Raw genomic sequence first — 25,191 nt, 5'->3', positions numbered from 1 at the left:
GCAGATCAGCACATGCACAAAACACACAAAGTCAAGCCCTTCATTTGCTATACACAGTTGCCTGGGTGAAGACAAGTGTCAGTAAGTTAGGTAACATCAGCTATTGCAAAAGGAAAAGTCAAGGCAGCACAGACCTTCCCAAAACATTCAAGACCTCATGAACAATGCAGAATGGACAGAGAGTATATCAGTAAAAGTGGTTACTTGCCTACAGATGTCCATACATGCGACTATACATTGGTTATTGCGACAGTTACCAAGCAATTTGTTCCCACGTATTTGGTTAACAAGGAATGACATGCCAGAAACTTCTTTTAGTTTAACAGGGATGAATCTAACGGACGAATTACAGTGGGCCGAGTAGGTGAAGGGGGTGGTCTTCGACTAGAGAGAAAGAGAGAAGAAACAGTAAGCACAAACACTGAGAATAAACCTGGCACCTTTTGCTGTCATTGTGTGAACATGCACATCTCCTGAACACAACAGCCCTGTTCCCACGCACACTGAAGCACGACAGCCCCGAGCATCCACAGTAAGGAAGAAAGTGGTGGGTTTGCCACACACACACCGTGCCTTAGCCCTCTCATGCATCAGACAGCTCTTCTCTCCGGTTCACAGACTGGGTGTTCTCTGGACACAGTTACCTTTCTGTGGCAAGGAAACCACCAAGAGGATCGTTAGTCCTGTTTTCTCAGGGGTCAGTCCCAGCCTGGACAGCCACAGAGCTGTAATGTGACTTACAGGCACATTTCAGAAAATGCCAGCGTGACTATGGCTTCTGGATTCATTCATCTACCACTAATGCATTCCTCTGTCAACTTCAGTAACTGCTAAGGGACTCACAGATGGTTTGTGAAGGCTTATGGGTATTTATTCTCCTCTTTCAAACGGCTGATTCAGCACAGGCTCCTGTGCACTGCAAAACCCTGCATTTCAATTCAGACTGCATCATCATCTGGTAAGAGATAACAGCGCGCGGGCTAGCAGCAGCACAAACCCTGGGCATGTTCCACCTGCAGCCCAGGCTGAGCAGGGACAGTCCAGGCTGAGACCTTCCTCTCCCTCACTTCATTTAACCATGACACACCAACTCAGCTGGAGCTGTAGACAAGATTCTCACTGGTAGCTGCATAACTGCCTTTTATATTTGTGTGTGTATTTAGGGTACATAGAATCATTTAGGTTGGAGAAGACCTTTAAGATCATCGAGTCCAGCACTGCCAGGACCACCACTAAACCATGTCCATAAGCACCACACCTACATGTCTTTTAAATACCTCCAGGGACGGTGACTCAAGTTCATATCAGTGCTGTGTGGAGATAACTCCATCAGCTTAGTTACAAAAAGTATCTTGTTAATGTTCCATTCCACCTGGGATAAAACATCCCAGCACTGAGCAGAGCCTGTGCACAATCTGAAATGCCAGTATCTGTTTGGTCTCCAGTACCTGCAGTAGCTCAAACAGTTCTGGCTGATGCTGTTTTGTGTTGTATAAATATATCTTAGACTGTTCCTCCCTTAGCCAGCTCCCTTAGCTAGCTATCCAGCACCCTACTGCAGGGGTTCGTTACTGCAGTTATTCCAAACCGTCTGTTACACAGCGTTTTTGCTCCCCATTTTCTTTAATGGGAAGTACCAGCTCTCTCTTTATTCCTCAAGCCAGCCCAGATCACCACGAGAGTGCACAGCTGCTCTAAGAGAGGCATGAGCCCAGGGTCTGAACAAGGTGGGGAGTCGAGAGCTCTTCAGTTCCCTTCCAGCTTCTGCAGACTTCATTAAGGGCCAAGACAAATTGTACAGCCCTCTCTAACGCTGTCCTCCACCTGTGAAAGCAGGAACAGCTCCTGTCTCTGAAGAAGATTACAAAGGCAATGTGTCTCATTCTGTTAAACAGAAGATGAAAAGAATGTAACTGTGTTAATATTCTTTGAACTGGAACATAATATATGAGACAAAACTACGCTTGACAAAAAAGTCTTGCTTGGCTCAAAGTGCATCTTGTACGACAATATTCTCTTTTGATGAAGAAATGAGAATTTTAATCCCTAACATGCAACAAATAGAAAATATGCCAGCTGAGGCGTTCAAGTAAATTGTTAAAAGCTAAAAAAATATGCAAAATGTAATTTCTTCATGGTGTATTTTTCTTACAGAAAAAAATGTTACTGTGTTAGCTATTGTTTCTTGTGATGCTCCAGTGTAGGTCTTCTGGACCCATTTCCAAAATTTGTAGTTTCATAAAGAACCACTTCTAAGGCTCTGCATTTCTGCTGGGTTGCATTAAATTATTCCTTTGTTGAAATGCCTCACATTGCATTGTTTAGCGCTTACTGAAAACATAGTATCATGTGTATGCAATTTACAAACAAGGGAAAATGCATACAGCTGTATTCATATCAAATTTAAAAGATACAAGCTCAAGCATGCATTTTAATACCAGGTTGAATGCAATGCGCTGGATCCAAATAATGTAATTTAGTAAAATTGCTATTTAGCCCAGCAGGATCAGAAACTGGAGAGCACAGTGTGAGGATTTCCTGGATATAATCAGTCAAGCCAACCCTGAACCAAAATCAGGTCTGAGCCCCATTTCCTTCTTGAACCTGAGCTGTTAGTGCACTCTGACTATTATTTTAGATTTTCATTCAAGCCCTGTCCAGACCTGAATGGAAAAATCCACCAGAAAACTCGTGTTTCCACTTTAGAGTACTACTTCAAGGAGGATACCCCCAAGGGAATCCTCTCTGACAAGGGGCTGCTGTCACTGCGACCCCTGAGCCCAGGCTCTCCTCGACACCTTCGCACTGTGAGCACTGCCCGGCGGAGATGCACGCATGTATCAGGGACATCTGCATACAGACACTCACATGTGTGTTCCCAGCATGTACAGGCAGGGATGTACATGGGGAATGGGCAGACCTCTCCTTAACTCCAGCCCCTCTCCTCTCCCTGCTTAAGGGTTCTGCCTGGCTCCCATGCCATTACACAGGGCATCCCTCCAGCTCCTTAATCCAGCATACTGTGACTAGGGGAGTGGGACCTCCACCTGAAGATCAGAGGTGCCTTCCTGCTATTTGGGAAAAGACAGCACTTGGGAAAAAGACCTGCATCATTAACCTCCAAGCCCGGCTGCTGACAGTCCCCTGGGCCACTTCCAGTTCCCTGGAAGAGGGGCTGTGCTTCCAAGTCCCTGGGCAGAGCACAGTGCAGGGGTTCGGCTTGTGGAAGAACACTCGCCTTCGTTAGCCACTAGCACACATTATCAACTGACACGAGCTAAAGCTCAAGTCAAAGTGAAGGAAAGGACAAGCACGGAAAATTGCCTATGCCTAGATTTCCCTGTCAAGGTGACCAGTCATTATGTGACCATTTTTATACTGTGCCTAAGATTCAGGAATTCCAACCCCAAAGATAGGAAGAGAGGCCAATCATAGAATCATCAGGGTTGGAAGGGACCTTAAAGCTCATCTCATTCCAACTCCCAGCCATAGGCAGGGACATTCCCCACTAGACCAGGTTGCCCAGAGCCCCATCCAGCCTGGCCTTAAAAACTTCCAGGGATGGGGCTTCCATCCCCTCTCTGGGCAACCTGTGCCAGGGTCTCACCACCCTCATGGGGAAGAACTTCTTCCAATCTTAACCAATCCACCTCTAGCTTCAATCCGTTCCCTCTAGTCCATACATCTCTCGCCTTTCCCCACTCCTTTATGCCCAAAGTAGTGGCTGGGAGTGCAAGTGCTGCCCAGGAGGGAGGGGTGTGGGAGCCTGGGCACCCAAACCCCGACCTTGCGGTGACGCAGCCAGCCCTGCGCTGCTGCTTGCAGATGTGATCCCATGCTCCTCTCTTGCTTTGGACACCTCCGAAAAACTCAGGTCTTGGGGAAGCCTACCGGGATGTTGGCACCATTGCTTTATGAGCAAAGGTTACATAAATGAGCGCTGCTGGATCCTCTAAAATTGGAGTGAAGAGGAGCGAACGGGCAGCATCCCAGAGAGCGGAGCGGCAGGGGGAGCTCCAGCCTGGCCATGGACAGGAGCGAGGGACTCAGACAAACAACCTCCCCCAGGTCCCCGCTCCCCGCCATGTCAGTGCGTAAATATGTGACTAAGCCCAATTAAATGTTTAGTCTGAGGCCAACAGATGATAGCGGTAGAGACGATGTGGACCGCGTTCTCTCTGTGTTATCGGAATGACTCTGACAGCCCATGGGCGCATCCGCGGTGCTGAGCTGTTCCCAGGCCCTGAAAGGCGGCTCCCGGTTCATAGAAAGCTCCTTCTTATAAAAATGTCACTGCTGTGGTAATTCCGGTTTGGTTATTGTCTCCAACATTTCAGCTGCGTTTTCAAGCTGTGGGGCTGAGTCCCACTGCCTGGCCCCTTTAACAGGCTGCTCAGTCTGATGTATTTTATTTTATTTTTTTTTTTAAAAAAAGGAAACAGTGTTTGTAAAAGTTAGTGCTAAAGGGGCAGGGGATCATAGGTCCCCAGGGTTGAGTAAACGAGTCTGCAGAAAGAAATCAGTTCTTCTAACTAGCACACATTAAGCAGACATAAAGAATTTACCAATGAAAATCGTGGACTAAGTATGTATTTAATAACTCCCTGATGTTGCTGCAGAGACTTCCCCTTTGAAGAGCTCAGTGGGGTTTTGAATGGAGGGTAACTCTTACCCCCATACAAAAAAAACTTTTTTAAAAAAGGAAAAGTTTTATATTTATTTTTAACCTAAGCAGCACACTCCATTTTTCCAGTTTTAAAAGAACTCCTAAAAACTTTAGCTGGGCAAATGCAGAGCAAAAGAAACTAAATAAAGCAAGTCTAGACTTAAAATTCGATCAGAAACATATGGGAGCTCTTCAGGCATTTGCCTTTTGAGAAGTGCTATCGCTCCCCACACAGAGTCCACAAAATATGCTTTCAGTAAAACATGGCTGTAATTACTATGGGAGGCCCCGCTCAAAGATGGCTTCTCTTCTCAGAGCACAGCTAATGTGCTGCTAAATAAAAGGCTTTCATTTCCACTCATATTTTACTTTCTTGTTTGCTTGTGAACACCAGAGAACACTTGCGGAAGGCATGCACACAGCTATATTTTACAATACATCCTATAGACCTGAATTTGTAAACAGAAGTCCTTTATTCTCTCTCTTTTCCATGATCTTGGTTTCCCTATAATGCAGCCCTCTCGGACTACCCTGATATGTGACATCATCTTCGAGAGTTTCATGAGAAAATATTTAAACAAAATCTCTAAGCGGCTTTAAGTCTGACTGCAGGCAAATTTTGTTTGAGGTCTGAATGTGAGGCATAAAATAAGAGGATGAAAGAGAGATTTACTTCAGGTGAGGAATAAAAATAGTTTCTCATTTGGTGTGGTAATTTAGAGAGACTAAGTAGTTTGTTCTCGGGATAGTTATAGCACCTTGGCTGATTTTATTTTTATATGGTTTTCTGGTTCAGTAAGATCCTGAGAGACCCACACAGCTTAGCTTCTACTTTTCCCAGTTTTATCAACCTATCTAACTTTTATACAGCACCCCATCAGCCTCTGGATTTGGAAGAAAATCCATACTCCTGTAGCCATCATGGTTGAAGAATACAGGCAAGACACCTTTTTTAGGCCTGATTAGTTAGTCTGCAGTCTACACATACTTAAAACTCTTTCTGGCTTACAGCAGATGCAGCATGGCTACTGTGGAGGCTCCCAAACACCAGCGCAGGAGAAAGGAAACCAAGAGGAGGAAAGGCACTCAGTACTAGTCACACAGGTCATAACAAAGCAGGAAAAGCAGAAAAAGAATGATGACATTAAGAGGAGCAAAGCGGGAATCACGGATAAGAATCAGGAGATGATGATGATGGGAGAAATGAGAATCAGCACTCAGTGGGGATGAAAGAAAAAAGTAGTTGAGGAATTTCTGTCTGAGATGGTCCCTTGCCCCAACATAATTGTCCAAGAAAGCGAAAATTTCTCAGATTTGTGTCTGTACTGAAAAAAGTCATTTTGTCAAACATAAAATGTCCCTAGTAAGCATGCCCACAGGATTACTATTAGCAGGCACGTCAAGAACAGAAGCACTGAGGCGCACAGCCCGGTGTTTGAGCATGCATGCCGGTCCTGAAGTAGCTCTCCAGCTGAACACCCAAGTATCAGGCTCGACAAATGCGAAGAGGTTGTGCTGCGACAGTACTGCCCGATACTTGCACAGCTCTACATACAGCTGAACCTCACTATTTCCAACGACCCAGCTGCACGCTACTCTGCCAGTGGAAGAATTTTTGTGTTAAGTCTATGCAAGTTAAAGCTGCTATATTGATTTATCTGATACCTCTTTCAAATGAAAGACACAAAAGAATGAATGAGAAGAATGTGTCTTTCCACTAGCCACCACTACACTGCAGCAATATAAATCTCCATTAATTCAAATGCTAACACTGTTCCAAAGCATTGGGGTTACTGAGGTTCCACTGTGTGTGATTTAACTTAGTACAGGTGCTTCTTTCAGAGACAAAGAGGTCCAAAATTTGATGCTTCACTAGATTACTTTATTATTTGCAATTCAAGTCATGTTTTCTATATAACCATCATAAATTAATGTCTACCACACACACAACACATATGTTTTTATGTTTATGTGGGTGTTACATTTTCAAATTAGTAATTTCAGGGAATTAATGCATCACATGGAGAATTGAGTTTGAATAAACAAAAAAAATAATTCAGTGGAGCAACGAAGAATGACTTAAGAAACTGTGTGTTCTTATTTGCCCTTCAGCAGGGAACACGTCAAGTAAGCAAGTGGGCAATATACTAGTGGAGGACTGTTCTAACCTTTCAGAAATCCCAGGTCAGGATGGTCAAGAGGATCAAAACTGGCTGTGGAAGAAGAGAGGAGTGCTGAGTGATACATTCAGAACACTGCTCTACCTTCCTTTGTCCACTGAAGATGACAACAGAGGGGCCACAAACTCAGCGGGAGAAACATCTAGTCTTTGCATAGTAGCTCATGTTTTGTGTACTGGTTTGTGTTTAGCTGTACTGTTCAGCATCAATGTGAATCACATACCCTGTCTTTGAACACTACATCTACTTCTGCCCACTCTGTTCTTCGTTCCTACTCACCTTTGACCTTCCTCTGCCTTTTTGTCTCTCTCGTCTTTACTTACCTTGGTGCAAGAAAGGGGACAAACATCCTGGTTGTCACCTTCAGCTAGGGTTGCACCTCTTCTTGTCCATGATGACAACTAACATGATTATCAGTGTGACTGTTGTTAATGTGGCATTGAGTGCCCTCCTTCACTAATGATCCAATACAGCTTGCTGGGGACAGGAGAGATTCAAGGAGAGCCTTTCAAGATGCCTGCAGGTTCAGGAATTTCAAATCATCACTGCTCTCTCTCTATTTACTCTCATACATTTTCTCTTTTAGCATAAAGAAGGCAAGAAATGCACTGCTATTGCACTCAGTCTTTCAGAAAAGGCAAGAAATTTCCTGCTAAACATCCTTCCTCTAATCCTACATAGCCTTCAACTATTCTTGAATTACTCTGTTAAGAGATTAAATAATTACTGGGGACAAAACACATCTTCACATTCCTCCATTTCTGGCAAGCAACATTTGCTATTGTTTGACTCTACTTTCCTTTTTCAAGTTGAGACACTAAAAATAGAAACCACATCCTTCTACTAACAGTATCTTGAGAGAGAAAAGGCTAAGGAAGCAAAAAAAAACCCCCCCAAACCCTAAAACTTTTGCTGAAAATACCTGACTGAATAACTAACTTATTCAGTTTACCAGCTGACACTTCCAAAGCAGGCTTCCACTGCGTTTGAGGACTGCACTCACAACATCATCTTTATCCCAGAATCACCTTCAACTCTTTTCAAGTTCCTTCTTTTTCTGTCTTTCTATCATCATTTTTACTTACCCTTCTCCATCACATGTGACTGGTCTAGGAGTAATGAAGAGCTGTTTCCCAGCCTGATCCTCCTTGCTGAGCTTTGGGAAAACTTGTGACAGTCCCAATGAAATGGAACTCTCCTAGTTCATCTCTTTTGGAAAACAATTCTTTGTTGAATAAGGCAAGAGCAAGTAGGGCAGGAACAATACTAAAGACTATCAAAATTACCCAAGATAACAATAAAGAAAGAGATGGTGGACTCAGTGGCAGCAGATACAGTGCCTGAGCTGCAATGTCTGACATCCCATTAACTTTGTGTTACTTGATCTTCAGGACAGCCATCTGGAGGAAAGGGATATGAAGGAAGGCAGTGAACAACATCCTATTGCTAGTCTAGAAGAAAGCCATCCTTTCGGGGGCAGCAATCAGTGAAGCTCCTGGAACAGAAGTGGAGACCCTCCTATATCTCTCAGGGCATCACAGTTCAGGCAGCCGAAGAATCACTTGCGTGCAGATGTCATTTACTGAGAGATTGGTATTGCAGAATTATAATGAAACGACAAGAATTGCTATATTGTGATATTTTACAATCCCTCCAATATTGATCCTCATTCAGAATGCTACTTCCTTCATTGCTTCTGTTAGGACTGAAGCTGCAAGATGACCAGTATTCACAGAATCATAGAACGACCTAGGCTGGAAGGGACCTTAGAGTTCATTTAATCCACCCTCCCTGTCATAGGCAGGGACGCCTCTCAACTACATCAGGCAACACATGGGGACTGAATGGGGATTGAACCCGCCACCTTGGTGTTATCAGCACCACGCTCCAACCGACTGAGCTAACTGGTATGCCTCAACTGTTTTTGCACAAGGCTACCCTAAGTAGTGGAGCTAGTGTTTCTAATGCTTGTCACAGCCGCTGACACCAGGCTGCTATTAAGAAAGATTGCCAAATACTCAATTTTATGGTTTGAAAACTCTCTGAAAAACTTTAAGAGAAGACAAGGAGCAGGAGACAGATTTACAAAGGTGCCAGGGAAGGGATAAGTTGGAAAGAAACCAAGACAAAATGGTGAGAAGGAAAAGAGAGAATATGTGGGGGAGACAAATGTACCAGGCAGGAAACCAAGTGAAGGGAGAAGGTGAAAGAGGAAGCAAACAGGATGGTCAAGAAAGGGACAGCGAGGGAGGAGCAGAAAAAAGGGAGAAGAAAATAGTGATAAAGGAGCCAGTGGAGGAGGCGAAAAAGCAGAATTTCTTTCTAAGAGATAAGGGAAAATAAATGGAGTCTCTCACTTGAGGCAGCCAGCAGCAAAAAGTCAGCAGCGACAACATATTACTGGGTATGCATTTCAACAAGAAATGTAAATTAGACTGGTAACAAATTACACAGGAGTGTCTTCCTCCAGGGTAGAAATTGCAGAAAGAATAGCTAATAGTCTTGTGAATTTGGAGTCCTTGGACAGACAGAGTTGGACACATACTGACTATGGAAGAGCAGTATCTCCTCCTGTGATGGGCTCTGGCTTTGCATCACACGTGTAAGCTGTATATGCTTGTGATCACAGATGTGAAACGCAGAGTTAAATTAGTCATTCTTTGGCTTTCTTTTTCCCCTGAAATTCAGCAGGACTTTGAAATCCCTTCGTATAACACTCATCTCTTTGCCTGCATGAAACACTCCTAATTACTGATTATATTTTCTGAATATAACCTTCACTGAAGATCCATTCAAAGAGGACAAATGGCTACTACTGCTGAACAGAGCTGTGCTTTTGATCACCCAGCTGGGCATGCAAATGCTTTAAGGTGAGCACTTACCCTGCCAGAAGAGTTTCAATCAGATAGCAATGGCTATCTGATTATTATTTATATTCCGTTCAGAAATACAGTAGTAAGTTTTTAAGGCTCCAAGGTCAAACTTTCAGAAGAGAAGAAATTCCCAGGCTAGGGCAGGATAACCCTTCTGGCCCTTATGTCTATGCACTATGACAGATTTTAATCAGAGGATCACATGCCGTTTTTTGCAAAGAATCCCCGCATCATTCAATATGCAAGATTAGACATTACATTAAGTCTTTCCAAAGAACTCTAATCCATAAAAATCCATCACAGAAAACTTACTTAATGGTTGATACCTGGCAATCAAAGAGCTGATACAGAGCCTGCGGACCAGGAAATCTCAGGCAGTGATGCCTTCTGCAGTGCTTCTGACTTTGTCTGGAAATTTCTAACTAATTACTGTTAATTTCTACTGTAATTACCTCTTTTGTAACCAGGTTGGCAGAAATACATAATGATGGCTTACAACGTTGATTACAAACACAACAGGACATGTAATTGGCCTCAGTGGCATAATAAAACATAGCTGCATAGCAGCCATCACCCCTCACATGCTGGCTGACTGTGGGATTGAAGTAAATTGTAGGGAGAGTATGGGACTGCTCATGAACAACACAACATGAATTCTCTCCCTGCGGCTTTCTTCACGTGTAAAACCACCCTCAGATCCCAGAGACCAAGCACCAGCACACCTGAGGGTGAGACACAGGTGCTCAGGAGCATTTATGTTCCTGCCTGCTTGAGTGGATGCTCCAGCCCTTCAAGGCATCTGTTTAACTAGGTCCCAGAGTTCCATACTGAGCAGGGTCATGTATGTTTAATGGCAAAGTGAGTAACGACTCCAGTGCTTCACTGGGAAAGCCTTCATGAATGCACAGTAGCATTACAGAGCAGGGCACAGAGAGAAAAGGGGAGCACCCTCCCACCCCTACGAACACCATGGACTCTGCTGCCAGGAGAAATACATTTCCAATTCAATTGTTTTCCTTGTGGCAAAGCTGAGATTCCCATTCAGGACATTTAAAAGCCATAAATCAAAGCATCCACAGTAGAAGAAAATTGGTCAAGCTCAGGCTTTCCAAACAGGCAAGCAGACACACATCGTGGTAAACTAAAGTAGCTCTAGTGCCTGCTTGAAGCCATCTCACCAGAGTGAGCACACAGCTGCATTTTCTTTCAAAATATTACTGCAGCCTTTTAAGAGAGAGGGGGAATAATCTAAATTCTGGCAGCAGGGAATATTTCACAAATCATATATGCTTTGGCATCAAGCCCTTTAAGCTAGGGGCCTTTACTCACAGGCTTTGCTGGGAGAGATCCACCCACCTCAAGTGGGATTAATTAAAAGAGGCATGTATCATGCAAATAGTTTCTGTTTCCTTACAGAAATATTCAGAGCACATAACCCAAAACAGCTTTAGAATCAGAGCGAAGCAAGGAAGAAAATTATTTCCTGCTCCCCTAACCCTTTTCCTTTCCGTGTATGGTAAGTGAGGAACAGCAAGAAAATGCTGAAAGCTTGCCATTTCTGTGCAATTTCTTTGATTAAATGCTAATAAAGTAGAGGGGAAGAAAACAAAACAAACAAAAAAAACCCCACGGGATTTTTTTAAAGGCAGGGGCTGTATCTCACTACAAGGTGCTCAGTTCTCCAAACCAAACGTGTGCTCAGCCACTTGATGGAAAAGGATGGTCCAAGTCTTATCCCTGTAAAACGATCTTTTTCTCTTAAGGCAGAAAAAGAGAAAATAGGAAGCTTCTATTTCTTCAGCATGTCAGGTTTTTCAGCTCCATGTGACACTGATGGGGGCTGCAACAAAAAGCTCCTTTGGAAAGCCAGATTAACTTTACAAATACAACTTTCTTCTCAGGAAGCTAAACTATTTCCCTAGATTTGAGAGATCCTCACACTTCAAGGAATCATTGAAGAAAATAGTGGCAGAGTAGAGCACAGAACCTCAGTTCACAAATAAGTCACAAAGAAAGCTCAAGTTTCCACAAGAAATCTTCCTCAAAACTTTTTTTTTTCCTTTTAATATCTCAGACCCATTTTCTGAGTCAATTTCCTATGATCCTGCAAAGGCTGTTATTAAAACCAGACCAAGCGTAGCAGAAATTCCAGGGCTCTAAAGAAACATTTAATAGGCACAGGAGCCAGCCACACTGTCCCCCTCAGGTGATTTCCCCTGCAGCCCCTTCCCTGGGATTTCCTCTCTCAGAGTTTAGTCAGCAGGAGAAACCTGAAGTTTCAGCAAAACGGCAAACTCCCTCCTTCATCCTTAAGCAGCTGAGGATTTTTTTTATGTCCGAGGGCTTTCATAGCTCTGAAAAAGACATCTAGGATCTAGTCCAGAAGATGTGTATTGCAGATATTTTTTTTCCACAAAAATGTCAGGCAGTCGTACATTTAATTATATATCCAGCTACGGCATTTTGAAAACCCTGACCTCCTTTATCAGGCACTGCCTCGCATGCCGCCAGTGGCGGTCCCAAATTGATTTGTTCGCAGGCTGCTTACCCAAGTGTCCTTCGTGCACTAGAAAATTCCCTTCTGGTCTTCATCCCACCTATCGCTTTAGCTTCAAAAAGATTATCAGCAGACATGCTTTTGGCAAGCCACCTCAAGAAAGCAACGTTCCATGCAAAATCACAGCCAGGGAGGACAAAGGAGACATGCTTGTTTGCAAGGCAAGGTGAGAGACGCCAGGGAGCTATGGTTCTCTCCAGTAGTACAACTGACAAAACACTGGACCTCGTTCTGTGTCTAGTATGTGACTTGTCCTCTGATGGCACAGGGGGAACACTGGGACCAGTGCCCTTCAGCTCAGTCCCAGGCTCTCCCAGTGAGGGGATGCTGCTTGGACTTCTTCCCTTTCTGTTTAGTACCCAGAAAGGCAAATTCTGGGTTTCTCCCCAGCAGTCTTACTGCCAGCTATGGGATATCCACCAAGATGAAAGAGTGCATTTCATGGTTGGGCACTGATGCAACAATAAGTTTCACAGCAAACGTATAAAAATACTTAATTTCTTTGACATACCTCATTTATTTATTCTTCATATTATAATAGGTAATTATGTAGCCTTAGATTTAAGTTACCGACAACTACAGCAGATCTCACCTATTTAAAAAGAAGTTTTTTTCCAAATGTTCTCTTCTCAATTATCACTTTTAAAATTGAAAATGTGAGCATTTTGTTTCTATTTAACCGGCTGTGTTTTTTTGCAAACTGTGACTAATTTTAATGTGACAGTTAAATTATTAAAAATGGAGAAACCCCTTTGTTCCAACATTGCCTAATCTGCCTCTGCCTCTCATAATTAGGAAGTTACCAAAGTCCTTGGAATTAGAGGCTTTCATATATATATATATGTATCTATCTGAGTGATTACATGTATTATATCATTGTGTAAATAAATAGTAAGGATGTTTTATTCATATAACTTGTATAAAAAAGCAGTTAAGGTCACATTATAAAATATGCAAAGATACTTTAAAAGGTTCTAATAAATGTGAAATCCTGAGAAGGAGAAGAAATTATGTGATCATGAAAATCCTGTTCCTTAACTATTCATTTTGTACCATATGACTTACACAGTTCGGCAACTATGGGCTGTTTTCAACTGACTGTAAATTACTTGCCTTGTGGAATAACTCCTGTCAGTTTGTTCTGCTGATTCCACAATGATTGTTCTTGTTCTCTCCCCGAAGAGCCATTACTTCCTCTGGTGAGGACTCAGAATGGCCCAAGTGAGGAGCTGTACCCCTGCCCTTCTTCTGGCGGAGGGGTGGATGACCTCTCTGCCTCTGTGAACCCCTCTGTGAGTACCACACAACCAGAATAAGGCTTCTCAATGCAAGAAACTCTAGCGTCTTCAAACCAACTGGATTATTTTTTTCCACGAGAAAACTTCTTCTCAAAAAGTCTTATTTGTGCTAAAAATTGCTTCCTCAAAACACCCTTGACTCTCTGCAGGGAACGCCCAGTCTTGCTTTGTTACAAGACTCCCTCCCCAGCGGTGCTGGGCTTTCCGACACGGTGCAGAGTCTGTCTGTTATGCCAGAGGGAGAGAACCATGTCCCCCTGCCAGGAAGATCAGAATTCTTACCTTGGGACGCTGGGAGGAGCCCGGGTCGGCCGAGAGGGAACCTGGGGAGGTCCTCCAAGGGCTTCGCCACCACTCGGAAATGGAGGCAGTGGTCCTGGGCGGAACGGGACTGGGGGAGCCCCCGACTGAGGGCCTGGAGATGGGATCGCAGGAGCAGGTCCTCGGCCAGATAAAGGTCTGGTTGGGGGGTTGTTTAGCGTAGGTCTCCTCTGAGTTGAGGGACTTGGAGGAGGTGATCTAGTGAAATATCAGACATTTAAGAAGTTCAGTAAGGTGGAGGGGTTTTTATTATTTTATTATTTTTAAACAGAAATTAAATCCTTTTTTTATGCCTATGACAGTTGTTTTTTTCTTGGCATTTCCCTTTGCTGTCAGTGTCAGAGCATCACCTATATTTAAGTCCCACACTTACCCTTCCAACAGACAGCATGTCTTATGACAATTAGAAATAAACACACAAGCAAAGAGGTTAAGTGTATTGGATTTAATATCAGAGTTTTAATAATGTTCTGTTAAGTGAATTTTCTAGGACATGGAGCCTGAGATGCTTAATTATTGTAACAGCTTGCAAAAAGAGGCCTTGTGAATGCACAGTTGGGGTGACAGAAGCAGCTGCTATCTGAGGTATCGGGCAAGCTATAAATGGTCTTCTAGAAGGCAAATATCTTATCTAGTGTTCACATACACATCCATAGAATAAGTATGTGTGGGAAAATGTTTTGATTTCCCTCACAAGTGTCATTAAAGACCTGGAGGGGTATCTGTCCACAACCACAGGCACGGAGGGAGCTGCTGATGCTAACAATTGTCTGCCTGTCCTAAATTTCCTCGCAATAGAGATTTGATGATCCTTACCTGCGGGCCTGCTGAAGCCAGGAGTCATCTACAGGAGGGGGTGCAGGGGTTGAGACAGTGCTAGTGCTAATATCGCCAATGATCGCTAGGGCTTCCTTCAGTGCTTGGTACATGCGCAGTGTTTCATCTCGCCTCTGCGCCTGTTCGGCCGACTCCTCCATCAGAGTGTTTTGGTCCTCAGAAGAATACAGGTGAGCCAGGAGCTCTGCGTTGATAAATTCTTTTACCTTTTTCATTAGACAAAAACAAACAAACCACCAAACAAATCAACAAGAACAATGCAAAAGCCTATCGAAAATACATAATAAAGGAAGTGTGGGATCCGTGGAATCGGTAGACAGACGTATCTTGATTTAGTCAGTTTTTTCTACTGCCTTACATCAATTCTACTGGTTACGCAGTTTTGGTTAGGTCAGATCAGGGACTAAAAAATGCTCAGACTGAGCTGATGGAGCAGCAGCCTGAGCTCTAGCTCTAGCTGTGGCCCAGGGAAAGGCTGGCGACAGAGAAGCTCCAAAGGGGTGGACTGGACCTTTGAGCAGCTGCCTGCACGCAGACAGGCTTAATGCAATTATGACGCCACATTCTGAAACAACTCACGTGTGAGGATCAGATAGTTTTGTGCAGTCATGCCATAATACACTGTGGCTTTGTTTTGGTCTGTCTTTGAAACACTGGACATGGTTGGAGTTAACGTAAGTGACACCTATGCGCACAGTTCATTTCAAATGGGCTTCCCAACAGCTCCCAGGAGTCAGCTGGCATTTTGGTCCAATTCTAAATGACTGAGAGGTAAACAGTATTAGCAATACTATCAGGTACTAAATTCCCCTGGGAATGGGAATTTTCAGGCTTTATAAAATCGCTGTCAAAATATATTCTAAGGAAAAATCTACCCTACCAGACGGTATCTTTCATTTCCAATAACTTTGTCAGATTCTAAATATCCGATCTACACACATTCAAGTTGAAGGGAGAAGTCTCCCAAGTAATCTGATTTATTATATTGATTTCCTGCTACGCCTGCCCTAGTTATGGAAACCTGGCCCACATTAAGAGAGATAAAAAGCTAGAGGTACTCTGATTAAATAAGACTGTGGTAAATAGACCAACTGCTGACCTACTAAATCCTTGCATTTGAGACTTTGATTGCTCTCCTGATCTATTTCTCACCTGGATTTTTGCTCCATAAAGCTTTTTTGAGCTGGAGTTACTAACAATAATACATTCCCAAGGTTCTGATTACATAAACCTGAGCATCATTTGCACATGGGCTTGTGCTAGTTAAGCAACGTTGATTTAAATCCTGACAGTTAGATGAGGCAATGTTTGTGTTCAGACAAGGTCAGTAAGAGCAGTCAGACTGCATGGGCACAGAACCCTTTATGGTCACCTAGCAATGAAAAGAAGGCTGGGACACACTTTGCAGGGAAACAAAACTATATTGCTTGAGCTTGGCTGTCATTTCCCATTCACATATGACAGGAGATGCACAAATTCTTAGCAAAGCCTGCAAAAATTTTCCATGAGTCTCATGCTGTTTTCCAGTAGATGGTACTGATCAAGAGCCAGAGTACACTACTTTCCCCATGATTGCCAAAAACTCCACATTAAAAACAGATATCATAGTTAAACAGCATCACATTCTACTCAATGAAATGAGCCTTTTAATGGCATCACTTCAAAAAAAGAAGTCATCGTCCTAAAATTAGATTAAGGCCAGAGCTGATTGTAAAGGCATTGTTAAACCACAAATATTTGTTTGAAAAAACTCAGCCTGTGACAATTATGATGAGAGACCCCTGTCTGCCACTAGCAGGAGACTCAAGTAACTCTCTGAACTCTTCTGGAAGGGGAAGACTGCTGCATTAAGGATGGTTCTTGGATCAAGCTCCTGCCTTCTGCAATCCGGTGCTCTGTACTAGATAGAGGAAGACCTTCCACAACAGCCACTTTCTCCAGCTTGGAAAATGAAGGGAAAGTGATGCTTACACCTTTGCTCCTTTCTAGAAATCATAAAGACTCATGCAAATGATATAAAACATTTTCCTTCACAGACATCAGACCTGCAGTCAAAGCTGAACCATTGGGAGCACCCGAAACAGCCATGTCACAGAGCCTGCCCTGTCACGCTGAAGTGGAGTAGGATGGGCTTGTAACGTCATTCATCAACAGGCAAACTACAATATACATCACTGCCTCAAATGCAAACACAACCCACTTCTTAACCTTAAGTTCCGTAGTAACACGTACTTTGGAGTTTTTCTACTCAGCTGGGATCATATCACTACTACTCATGGAGTATACACTGCCTACTGTAAGACCACCCCTCTTGTATCCTATGCGATACCCAGGCTCCATAAAATACAAATTCTGAAATGTGTGTTTTGTTTGTGCATGTTTGAATTGTTAATGATAACTCAAGGCAGTTCTGTGTGGTAAATGTATTTTCCTTTAAGGTAATGAACACTCACCCTAAGGGAAGAATAAGGGATGTATTTGGAATACAACAATGAAAGCTTAGGCCTTAGAATATGCTTAGGAACAGTATCTAATTATTTTCTGTACACTGAGTTTGAATCTGATACTTCCCTTGAATTATAAGTGCTCATTTACAGGCCCACGAAGCGGAAAGGAAGTTCTAGGAGGACTTGGGAGGTTACAATTGTCATGGAAACAAACTCCTTAGGATCAATTTGTTTCCAAAGTTTTGGAGATAACATGATGGGGCAGCAGAAAGCACAGAACAGACTCATTAAGGGAGAGGGAGGGTGTTTCCACTTAACTGCTGGTGGAAGGGCTGGATTTCTAGAGACTCCAAGGAACACACACTATTTAACAGGACCCACCTTCCATCACAGCGCCACTGCTTCCCAGGTCTTTGCGTAGCCTTTTGGTGTGGCTCGGCAGTCTTAATTCAGGCATTTCTTTCTCCTATTAATAGTGCTGATTCTTAAATATTAATATTTTAGCTATTGTTTTTAATACAATATTTTACTGCCTATGCTGCACAGAAACAAGTGTGTTAATGCTTTTAGCCTCACTGTTCACACTTCTTCAAAAAATTTTAATTCCTGGCCACAAATTCAAATTCTGAGATTGAGGTGGAGGTCTTAGCTTACTAGCCAGCTCAAACACAGCTATAGGCTATGTGGTCAACCAAAAGGTAGACGATGATGTCAGGATGTTTCTGTGTGCCACAGTTAGCCAGCATGGCAGACTTTACCAATGTAGCTAAGTGCTGACAAGACTAAAAATACAAAATCTGAAGTATTCTACTTCTGAGTAAAACACACACTTCAGAGACCCTTAAACTATTCCATATGAGGAGGTGAGTGGCAGAAAATTTAATGTAAACTTTCAAAAGAACTGCTTGCTGAACTCTGCAGTGCTCATGAAATGAGAGCTTAAAACCAGCCCTTTCAGAAGGCACTGAAGTCATGCTAAGTCAAAGCTAGCTGTGATCTGGAAAGTGCAGAAAGAACACGCTCACCCTATGAAGTCTAGAGCATCACCAATTTCAGGAGAAATAGGGCAGTTCCATTGTTCCCATGCTCTTTTGTAAAAACTCACCCATGACTAGAGCATTATTTGGAACCTGACTCCCCTGAACCTAAATATTAATGGAGTATCTCTCACTCTCATGCAAAAATTCTGCAAAAATTTCCTATCCAACCACCTAGCTCTTAAGTGCAAAATGAATTCCACAAGGCTAATGAAATCCATCAGGCTAAGGCTAAAGGTGGGTCTGATTCAAAAGTAAATTCAACTTTCTAACCAGATTTGCCTTATAGCGTACTGTACTTGTAAAGCCTGATTGGTTGGATGACCTCAAAGAGAAGGTGCTACCCATAACTAACAGGAGCTGTGTTCTCCATTATTAATTTATATGGCAGCAGGGGAACTAATATTGTTAGTTTTCAAAAAGGTCCATTCAGAACTCTGCCAGGAAGTGAGTGCTGAGATCCCAGTGCAGCAGAAAAACAATGATATCTCAAAGCCATTTCTTTAACCAAATAATCTTCACATCTAAGAAAGACACACACAATAAATCAAACAACCACATCTGCTTATCTAAACAACAGTTTCTGAAGCTTTTAGATTTATTCCCTGAAAACATAAAGAAAACAAAATAAGAGCTGCTTTAAGAAGCCATGACAAAGGGCTACAGATTGAAAATCAAGGAAGCACAGCTCTGCAGCCCTCACAGACTGCCTAGATAGAGCTCCCAACTCTCTCTTCCCGTTATATCAATCACAAGACTATTAAAAAAAAAAGTCTCCTTTATTTACCATTAAATAATAACTTCTGTTCTGATTAAGTTGTAAAGTACTCAAAGCTGTGTGCCAGCCTTTGAGAAGGCTGCAGAACTGACTATTACTAAGGAGGATTAGAATATTTTGTCTAGGAGTGTGACGTTTATGGGAGCAAGTTCTCTTTAGTAGACACTGTTGCTGCTATGTTCAAGAGGTGTCTTTGGGAGTAAAAGATTTGACAGACATATTAAAATAATTTAGAACTCTGGCTGTTACTTACATTATTGATCATAAGATGCATGATTGTTTTCGGTATCAAATCTCGGATACATTTGTTGATAATAGACATGTAGGAGTCCACAAGATTTCGAATTGTCTCCACTTGTCTCTCCAGCTGGGGGTCCATTGAAAAATTGTCTGCTTGGATATTTTCATCATTTTCAGTCTACACAGGAAAAAAAAAAAAAGTCAAGTCTTTCAGACTTCAGTAAACTGGAAATATACTGGGGAAGAACCCTGAATTTAGACTGTACTAATCCAGCAATGTAACTCCTACAAAGAATGTCTGGAGGTTAAAAAGTACTGACCTGTTTAACATTAAGTGAAATCTGAACTTCTGGAAATTAATGCAGCATGCAATGCAAGACCTTCTTCACAAAGTACATTATATATTTCCACACAAATTTGTAATTTTGTATTAAAGACAGTTTTCAGACAAAGATGTGGTGATAAATGAAACCCCAAGATTTTATTTCAGATCACTTCAATACTTACTATCAAATATTTTACAATCCAGATTCAGCCAGCTTGACTCATGCAAGAAATCAGAACTGTAAGTCTGGATTTTGAATTTTACCCTCCTATGGGTAGAAAATATCCTTGTTATTTAAGACTGACTCAGTTTTGACAAATTCCACACTTTAGCCTCAAACTTGTTAGATGTGACCAGCACCTATATAAACAAAGGATGTATGAAGGATAACAGCAAAAGCATCATTGGTTCCAGTGCTCAGGGCTCAGCACCACACAGGCTGGATTATATGTTAAGAGGTCTCTTTTTCATTGGACAGGAAGAAACTTCTTTGTATGTAAACAGTTGACCGAATTAAAGAAAATACCAGGAACTTTAACTGGAAGCTAAATGGTATATACTTTGCTTCAGTCTGGCCTATATAAATATAAGAAAAACTAAAAAAAGAATAGTGGCCTTTTGGCGAAAATCAAACTACTTTCTGAGGCTTCAAGATGCCAAAAGAATGGAATTTCAACCTGGAAAGTACAATGTTCCTTCCCCAAACTGTGACATATAATACTTCTCCCTGAAAACGACGACCAAAGCTATATTAACATGAACTATAAAATCTAAACCTGTTCTGCTAGTACCTAGAAGCATAACATGAAGAAACAGCAAGTACTTGCAAAAAAGCAAATAACCCAATAACAAGAAATAGTTATATTCCAGCCAGACCCCTGTGAGCACAAGTCCATTTGCAATATAGTATTTACCTAAAATCTGTACATCACTAGTGCTTTACAGATTCCTGGAACAGCTGAAATTGGTAGGTAACTCATTAGCAAAATTAGAGCTAGATTTGCAAATGTGTCACCAAAGAGGCTTCTCCCCATGTGAAATTGATTCTTGCTGGGCCAGAAGAAGATTCCTACTTTCATGTCCTAACATGGGGACTGCTTCTGCTCATGCAGCACTGGCAGGTAGACCACTTTGTATTATTCCTCGGGAACTACGGCTTGGTCAGCCCAGTCTAAATGAAATAATTATTGTTGTGATTTGTTAACTACTAGTTTTGTTAAGAAATAAGATCCAATGTACTGCTTAGAAACAAACCTAAATGTTTGTTAAAGAAGCTTCAAAAGCTCAGATTGTTTTTAATTACAGACAAATTACTGGAAAACCAGCTAATCTATGAACTTTAAAAATAATTAGCAGTGCTTCCTAAAAATCTTGGGACTTTGAAGGTTTGAAGGACACTGAAAGAGCTTTTGATGAAAATAGTGTTTTCAATTCTCTAAGACCAGTAGACACACTATCCTATAAACCTTAATCATTTTGTTAATAAGCTGCATATGCCAAAAAGTCACAGCATTCAGATTATTTTCCTTAGCCTCCACGTCTGACAAGAAACTGTAATTTTCCCATGAAATACCAAATAAATGGAAAAATCTTACATCTATCATATGTCCATCGATTTTAGCCAAATAACTGCAGATTGAAATTTCCTCCTTCCCAGTTCCCCTGCATTTGACTTCAGTTCTCTTTCTTCTTCGCTGTCTATATAAAATGCAGTTTGTCCATGCATTTTTTTTCCTTTTTTTTTATTTCTCCCCTTCACTGTTTAAACTACAGATTGCAATAAGATTCTTAGCTGGCTAAGCAGCAAAGTGACAGATATTTATCATTATCCTCATCAAGAGAACGTAAAGTAAAAATAGTAATTTGTCCCTGATCTTTAAGGCGAAGGGTAATAGTCTGCAAATATTTAACCTTTTGTATACACGCTCATAGGTGATATTTACAGAAAATGGATAATACTTCAGAAGACTGTGTCTTGTTTGAAACTGTAATACAGCTGACTTCATATTGTTGATTTATTTTCTCTGAAATCAAAAAAGATCAATCTTTCAGAAGTAATTTATTATAAAAGCTTCTGGCCATAGTATTCTTCATGATTTGATGTCTCAACTGAAGGCTTTTAACACCAGAAATCATCTTGTTTGCATCCCATCATGCACGTAGAAATCTACATCTAACAGATTTCTGGGCTCCACAGTACAGCTACCAGCATTACCGGGCTTTCTTTCCTAAGCCATCTCCGCTTTGAGCCAACAACAGCATCTGCGAGTACGGCTGTCTGGTAAAGCTGAGCATCCCAAGGAGACAGAGGCGATGCAAACACCCTACCCCATCCCCATGTCATCCTTTCAAAACACCTGGTTTCCTCCCTGAGCATCACAGTGACTCTAGCTTCTGTGCAAACCACCCCTCAGACCAAGTCCCAGCCACCCCGTGTTCTAGAAGGGCTCTTGCAAGTCTGTTGCAATGAATAAACCCAAACCAGAAGGTGCAAGAAAACCCTCACATCTCTCTGACCGCTGCTGAATGGAACGTTCACGATGACCAGAAAAGGAGAACAAAAAAGGTGGGAACAGGTTTTGTGACTTCTTTCCCAATAGCCAAAACAGCCACAGTCCCCTTTCAGTGCCCCTTACTAGTTGGAACTTACTAGTTCCAACAGCAAGTGTTAAGCAACAGCATATGAAACTGGGCTAAGTTTTTGTTCAGTTGATTCTTAATACTGCTATTAATTACTGACAGGAATGAAATATTACCTCAAAGGAGCAGAACTGCAATTACTTTAGGAACTCTGTAAGCCTTCAACAAAGAACCAGTGGAAGAATCTAGAACACTAAAAACCAGGTAAAGAAAATTAGATTCATCTTGTAACACTCAAATTCAGAATACCTGATGAAAACACACCAAAGCTACAGAGAAGTGACAGGTGACTTAAAAACCAAACAAAGAGAAGGTAACATGGAAGCCAGGATGGTCCTTGCACTTCTATACACCTAAACATTGCCACAGATATAAGATTCTTCCCTTTTACTTTCTCTGCACTTTAGAAGAATGAAAATAATATCCATTCCTTGTGCTCTGCAGCAGGTCTCACCTGTCTTTCCTAAAATGCTTTGTGACCCTTGCATGGAAAGGTGCTAGTGAAACGCAAAGTATGCAGCGTTGCTACTCTTCTACCTTTCCTGCATTTAGATACCTTCTGTACTTAGCTAATCCTTAATACAATCTTAAGTGTCATACAAGAGAAGACTGAAAACTGCATGTGAAATCCAAACCACTTAAGTTTGTGGGAATTTTCCTGCTGGCTGCAGTGGGAATAGGTTTTCATCCTACACATGCGTTTCTATCAGAGAAGTTATCAGTCTTCTGAAGACTGTAAACTCTCTGCTGCAAGAAGAACGATTCAGTGTGGTACAAAGGGATGTAGGCATGAGGAACTGTGTGCAAATCCCCCTCCCCGCTGCCTCCCCACCTGAAAAAAAAAGAAAAAAGCAAATAATAGTAGATAATTTTCCTGATTGTGGGGATTATAAGCATGTTAAAGAATGTCCCAAGAAGAAAATCAAAAAAAGTGATTCCGTTTGAAATTCACAGCAAAACTGGGTAACGTACTGAAAACAGTCCTAAGCTGGCCACACAGAGTGCAATACTTCTAATTTCCATGATTTCATTACATTCAGGGCAGCTGCCAGCATATTTAAGAATGCCTTGTATAACATTCCTGATGTCAGTTCCAAGAAGGAGCATTTGTCTAGTGTTTTCATTAGAGCAGTCTATCAACCAATTTTCTGTAATCAAAAAGGCATTCTATTAAAAATGATTGAGGGGAAGCAGACTGGAAGGTGACTGACTAAAGGGCAGAAGTCAAAGCAGCACCAAAGCAATGCTCTGTATGCTAAGAAACAAGTCCAAGTAAAAACCCAATCATTTAAAAGCTGCTTTCATATTTTTCATTTACAGATGCAAGTTCATAACAACAATCACCACCTGAAAATTAATTATTCCCTCCAGATTGTACTTATGCTTTAATTCACAGCTGCTGAACATATAATCTATTTCATACATTCCTGTCCAAGTAAGGTTTTTTCTTTCATACACCAACACTCAGGACACTGAAATTGTCCTCAAACCCTCCTGCTTTTTCCTAAATCTTTGCAACGGTTTCTTGATGGTGTCTCTTCATTGCAGCTTGATGCTGTATATGTAATTTAGCTACGATATTCTCAGCTGTACATAGCGTGCCTTTTGCCAGAGGACTGCTGAAACCACACGATGGCTTCACACAGTGAGGTTTTCTTACTGGAAGGAACCACAAGTAAATGACAATACATTACTTTTGTGTATTTACAACAAAGCAAGCAGCAGAAAAAGAACATTTCCCGGGTAGCTTGGAAGCTGTCCTTTTCCCTCACAGAGGGTGACTTTGCCACTCTCTTCTATGCTTTCAGCATCTCCTGACTTTGTACTGCTCTCGCCTTTACTGAGCCACCCACGGGCTGCCCTGCTCAGCTCCTTTGCCTTCATTAGCAGCCTTGAACTGCTGAGGTTGTGATCCGGCTTTCCCTTGCACACACAATCTCTCTCACTTCATACCTAGGCAGAAGAAAGATACAGCCTAGCTCAATTTGAGTCGAAAATATTTAACTCTCTGGATCAGTTAAACAATCATCTACTTCGATTCTTCTTTGTTGTGCAGATATTGTATAATACAGACCATTAGCTAAAACTTTCTGCTGAATCCACACACAGCTCCCCAGATGTTTACATAGCTCTAACGATCCCAAACATTCAAACCCTACCTTAGGCTCTCTCCCTGCCTTCTTCAATGAAGAAGCTGATTTGGAACTATGAGACAGAAAGGAATGATGTATTACCAGAACTCCGACACATTTGGAGTTACTTTTGGTTTATAGTTCTTAACAGGTTGACAACTAATCATGTCAAATCAAGCCAATCTCCTTTTAGAGCAGGGATTCAGATCTTATGGGTAAGGTATTAACATTAGATGCCACATATTTCAGACTTGAGTAAAGCTTTTGACACAATCTCAAGTGATATTTTCATTAATGCAAGTGTGCTCTCCCTGCAGTTACTGGTTGGATGCTCATTTCCAGAGAAAACCTGTCAATGGCTCATTATCAAGCTCAAAAACTCCATCAAGGAGGCTTTCATACAGGCTGTATTTTTTTAATGTGCTTATTAAATGCCTTAATGTTCAGTGTGAATTATAGCCTGTGCTTATTACATTTACAGATGAGAAGAAACTGGAAGGGGATATGACAGGGCCGGAGGTCACAATGATCCGGAGAAAGTTTAAAAAAACTAGATGAAATTAATTATGAATAGAAAATGTTTTACTTGAGCATGAATAAATCAGTTATAAACATACAGCATGAGACTGGCCACTTAAGCAGCAGTTCAGCAGAAAAGGAACTGCGGCAACAGTGCAATACAAACAGAGCATTAGTCAACAATGTCTTGCTATTATGAAATCAGTACAAGATTTGTGCATCCAGTTCTGATTATCACACTACTTGTGGCACATTTTGAGAGTGTTCGGAGGAAATCACTGAAGACAGCATTCAGAGGGGTCCGTAAAATACTACTTACAAGTAAAAGCTACAATCACTTC

The 25,191-nt window shown here is 41.8% G+C and overlaps 1 protein-coding gene across 1 annotated transcript in view; it reads right to left on the bottom strand.

The window, feature by feature from the left end:
• Positions 1-314: 314 nt before the first annotated feature.
• LOC104279373 (dynamin-3) overlaps positions 315-25,191 on the bottom strand; it is a gene marked incomplete at its 5' end in the record, with an annotated part of 154,307 nt that continues 129,430 nt past the window's right edge. Inside the window, 4 exons of the mRNA XM_009876641.1 lie at positions 315-384; positions 13,857-14,093; positions 14,712-14,938; positions 19,248-19,412. Coding sequence (XP_009874943.1) covers positions 315-384; positions 13,857-14,093; positions 14,712-14,938; positions 19,248-19,412 — 699 coding nt within the window. The remainder of the gene's footprint in view (positions 385-13,856; positions 14,094-14,711; positions 14,939-19,247; positions 19,413-25,191) is intronic.

This window comes from Apaloderma vittatum, unplaced genomic scaffold (genome assembly GCF_000703405.1).
Source record: "Apaloderma vittatum isolate BGI_N311 unplaced genomic scaffold, ASM70340v1 scaffold2799, whole genome shotgun sequence".
In the NCBI taxonomy this organism is placed as follows: Eukaryota; Metazoa; Chordata; class Aves; order Trogoniformes; family Trogonidae; genus Apaloderma; species Apaloderma vittatum.
Note: the sequence above shows the minus strand (reverse complement) of the source record. Positions and strands in the feature narration are given on the sequence as shown.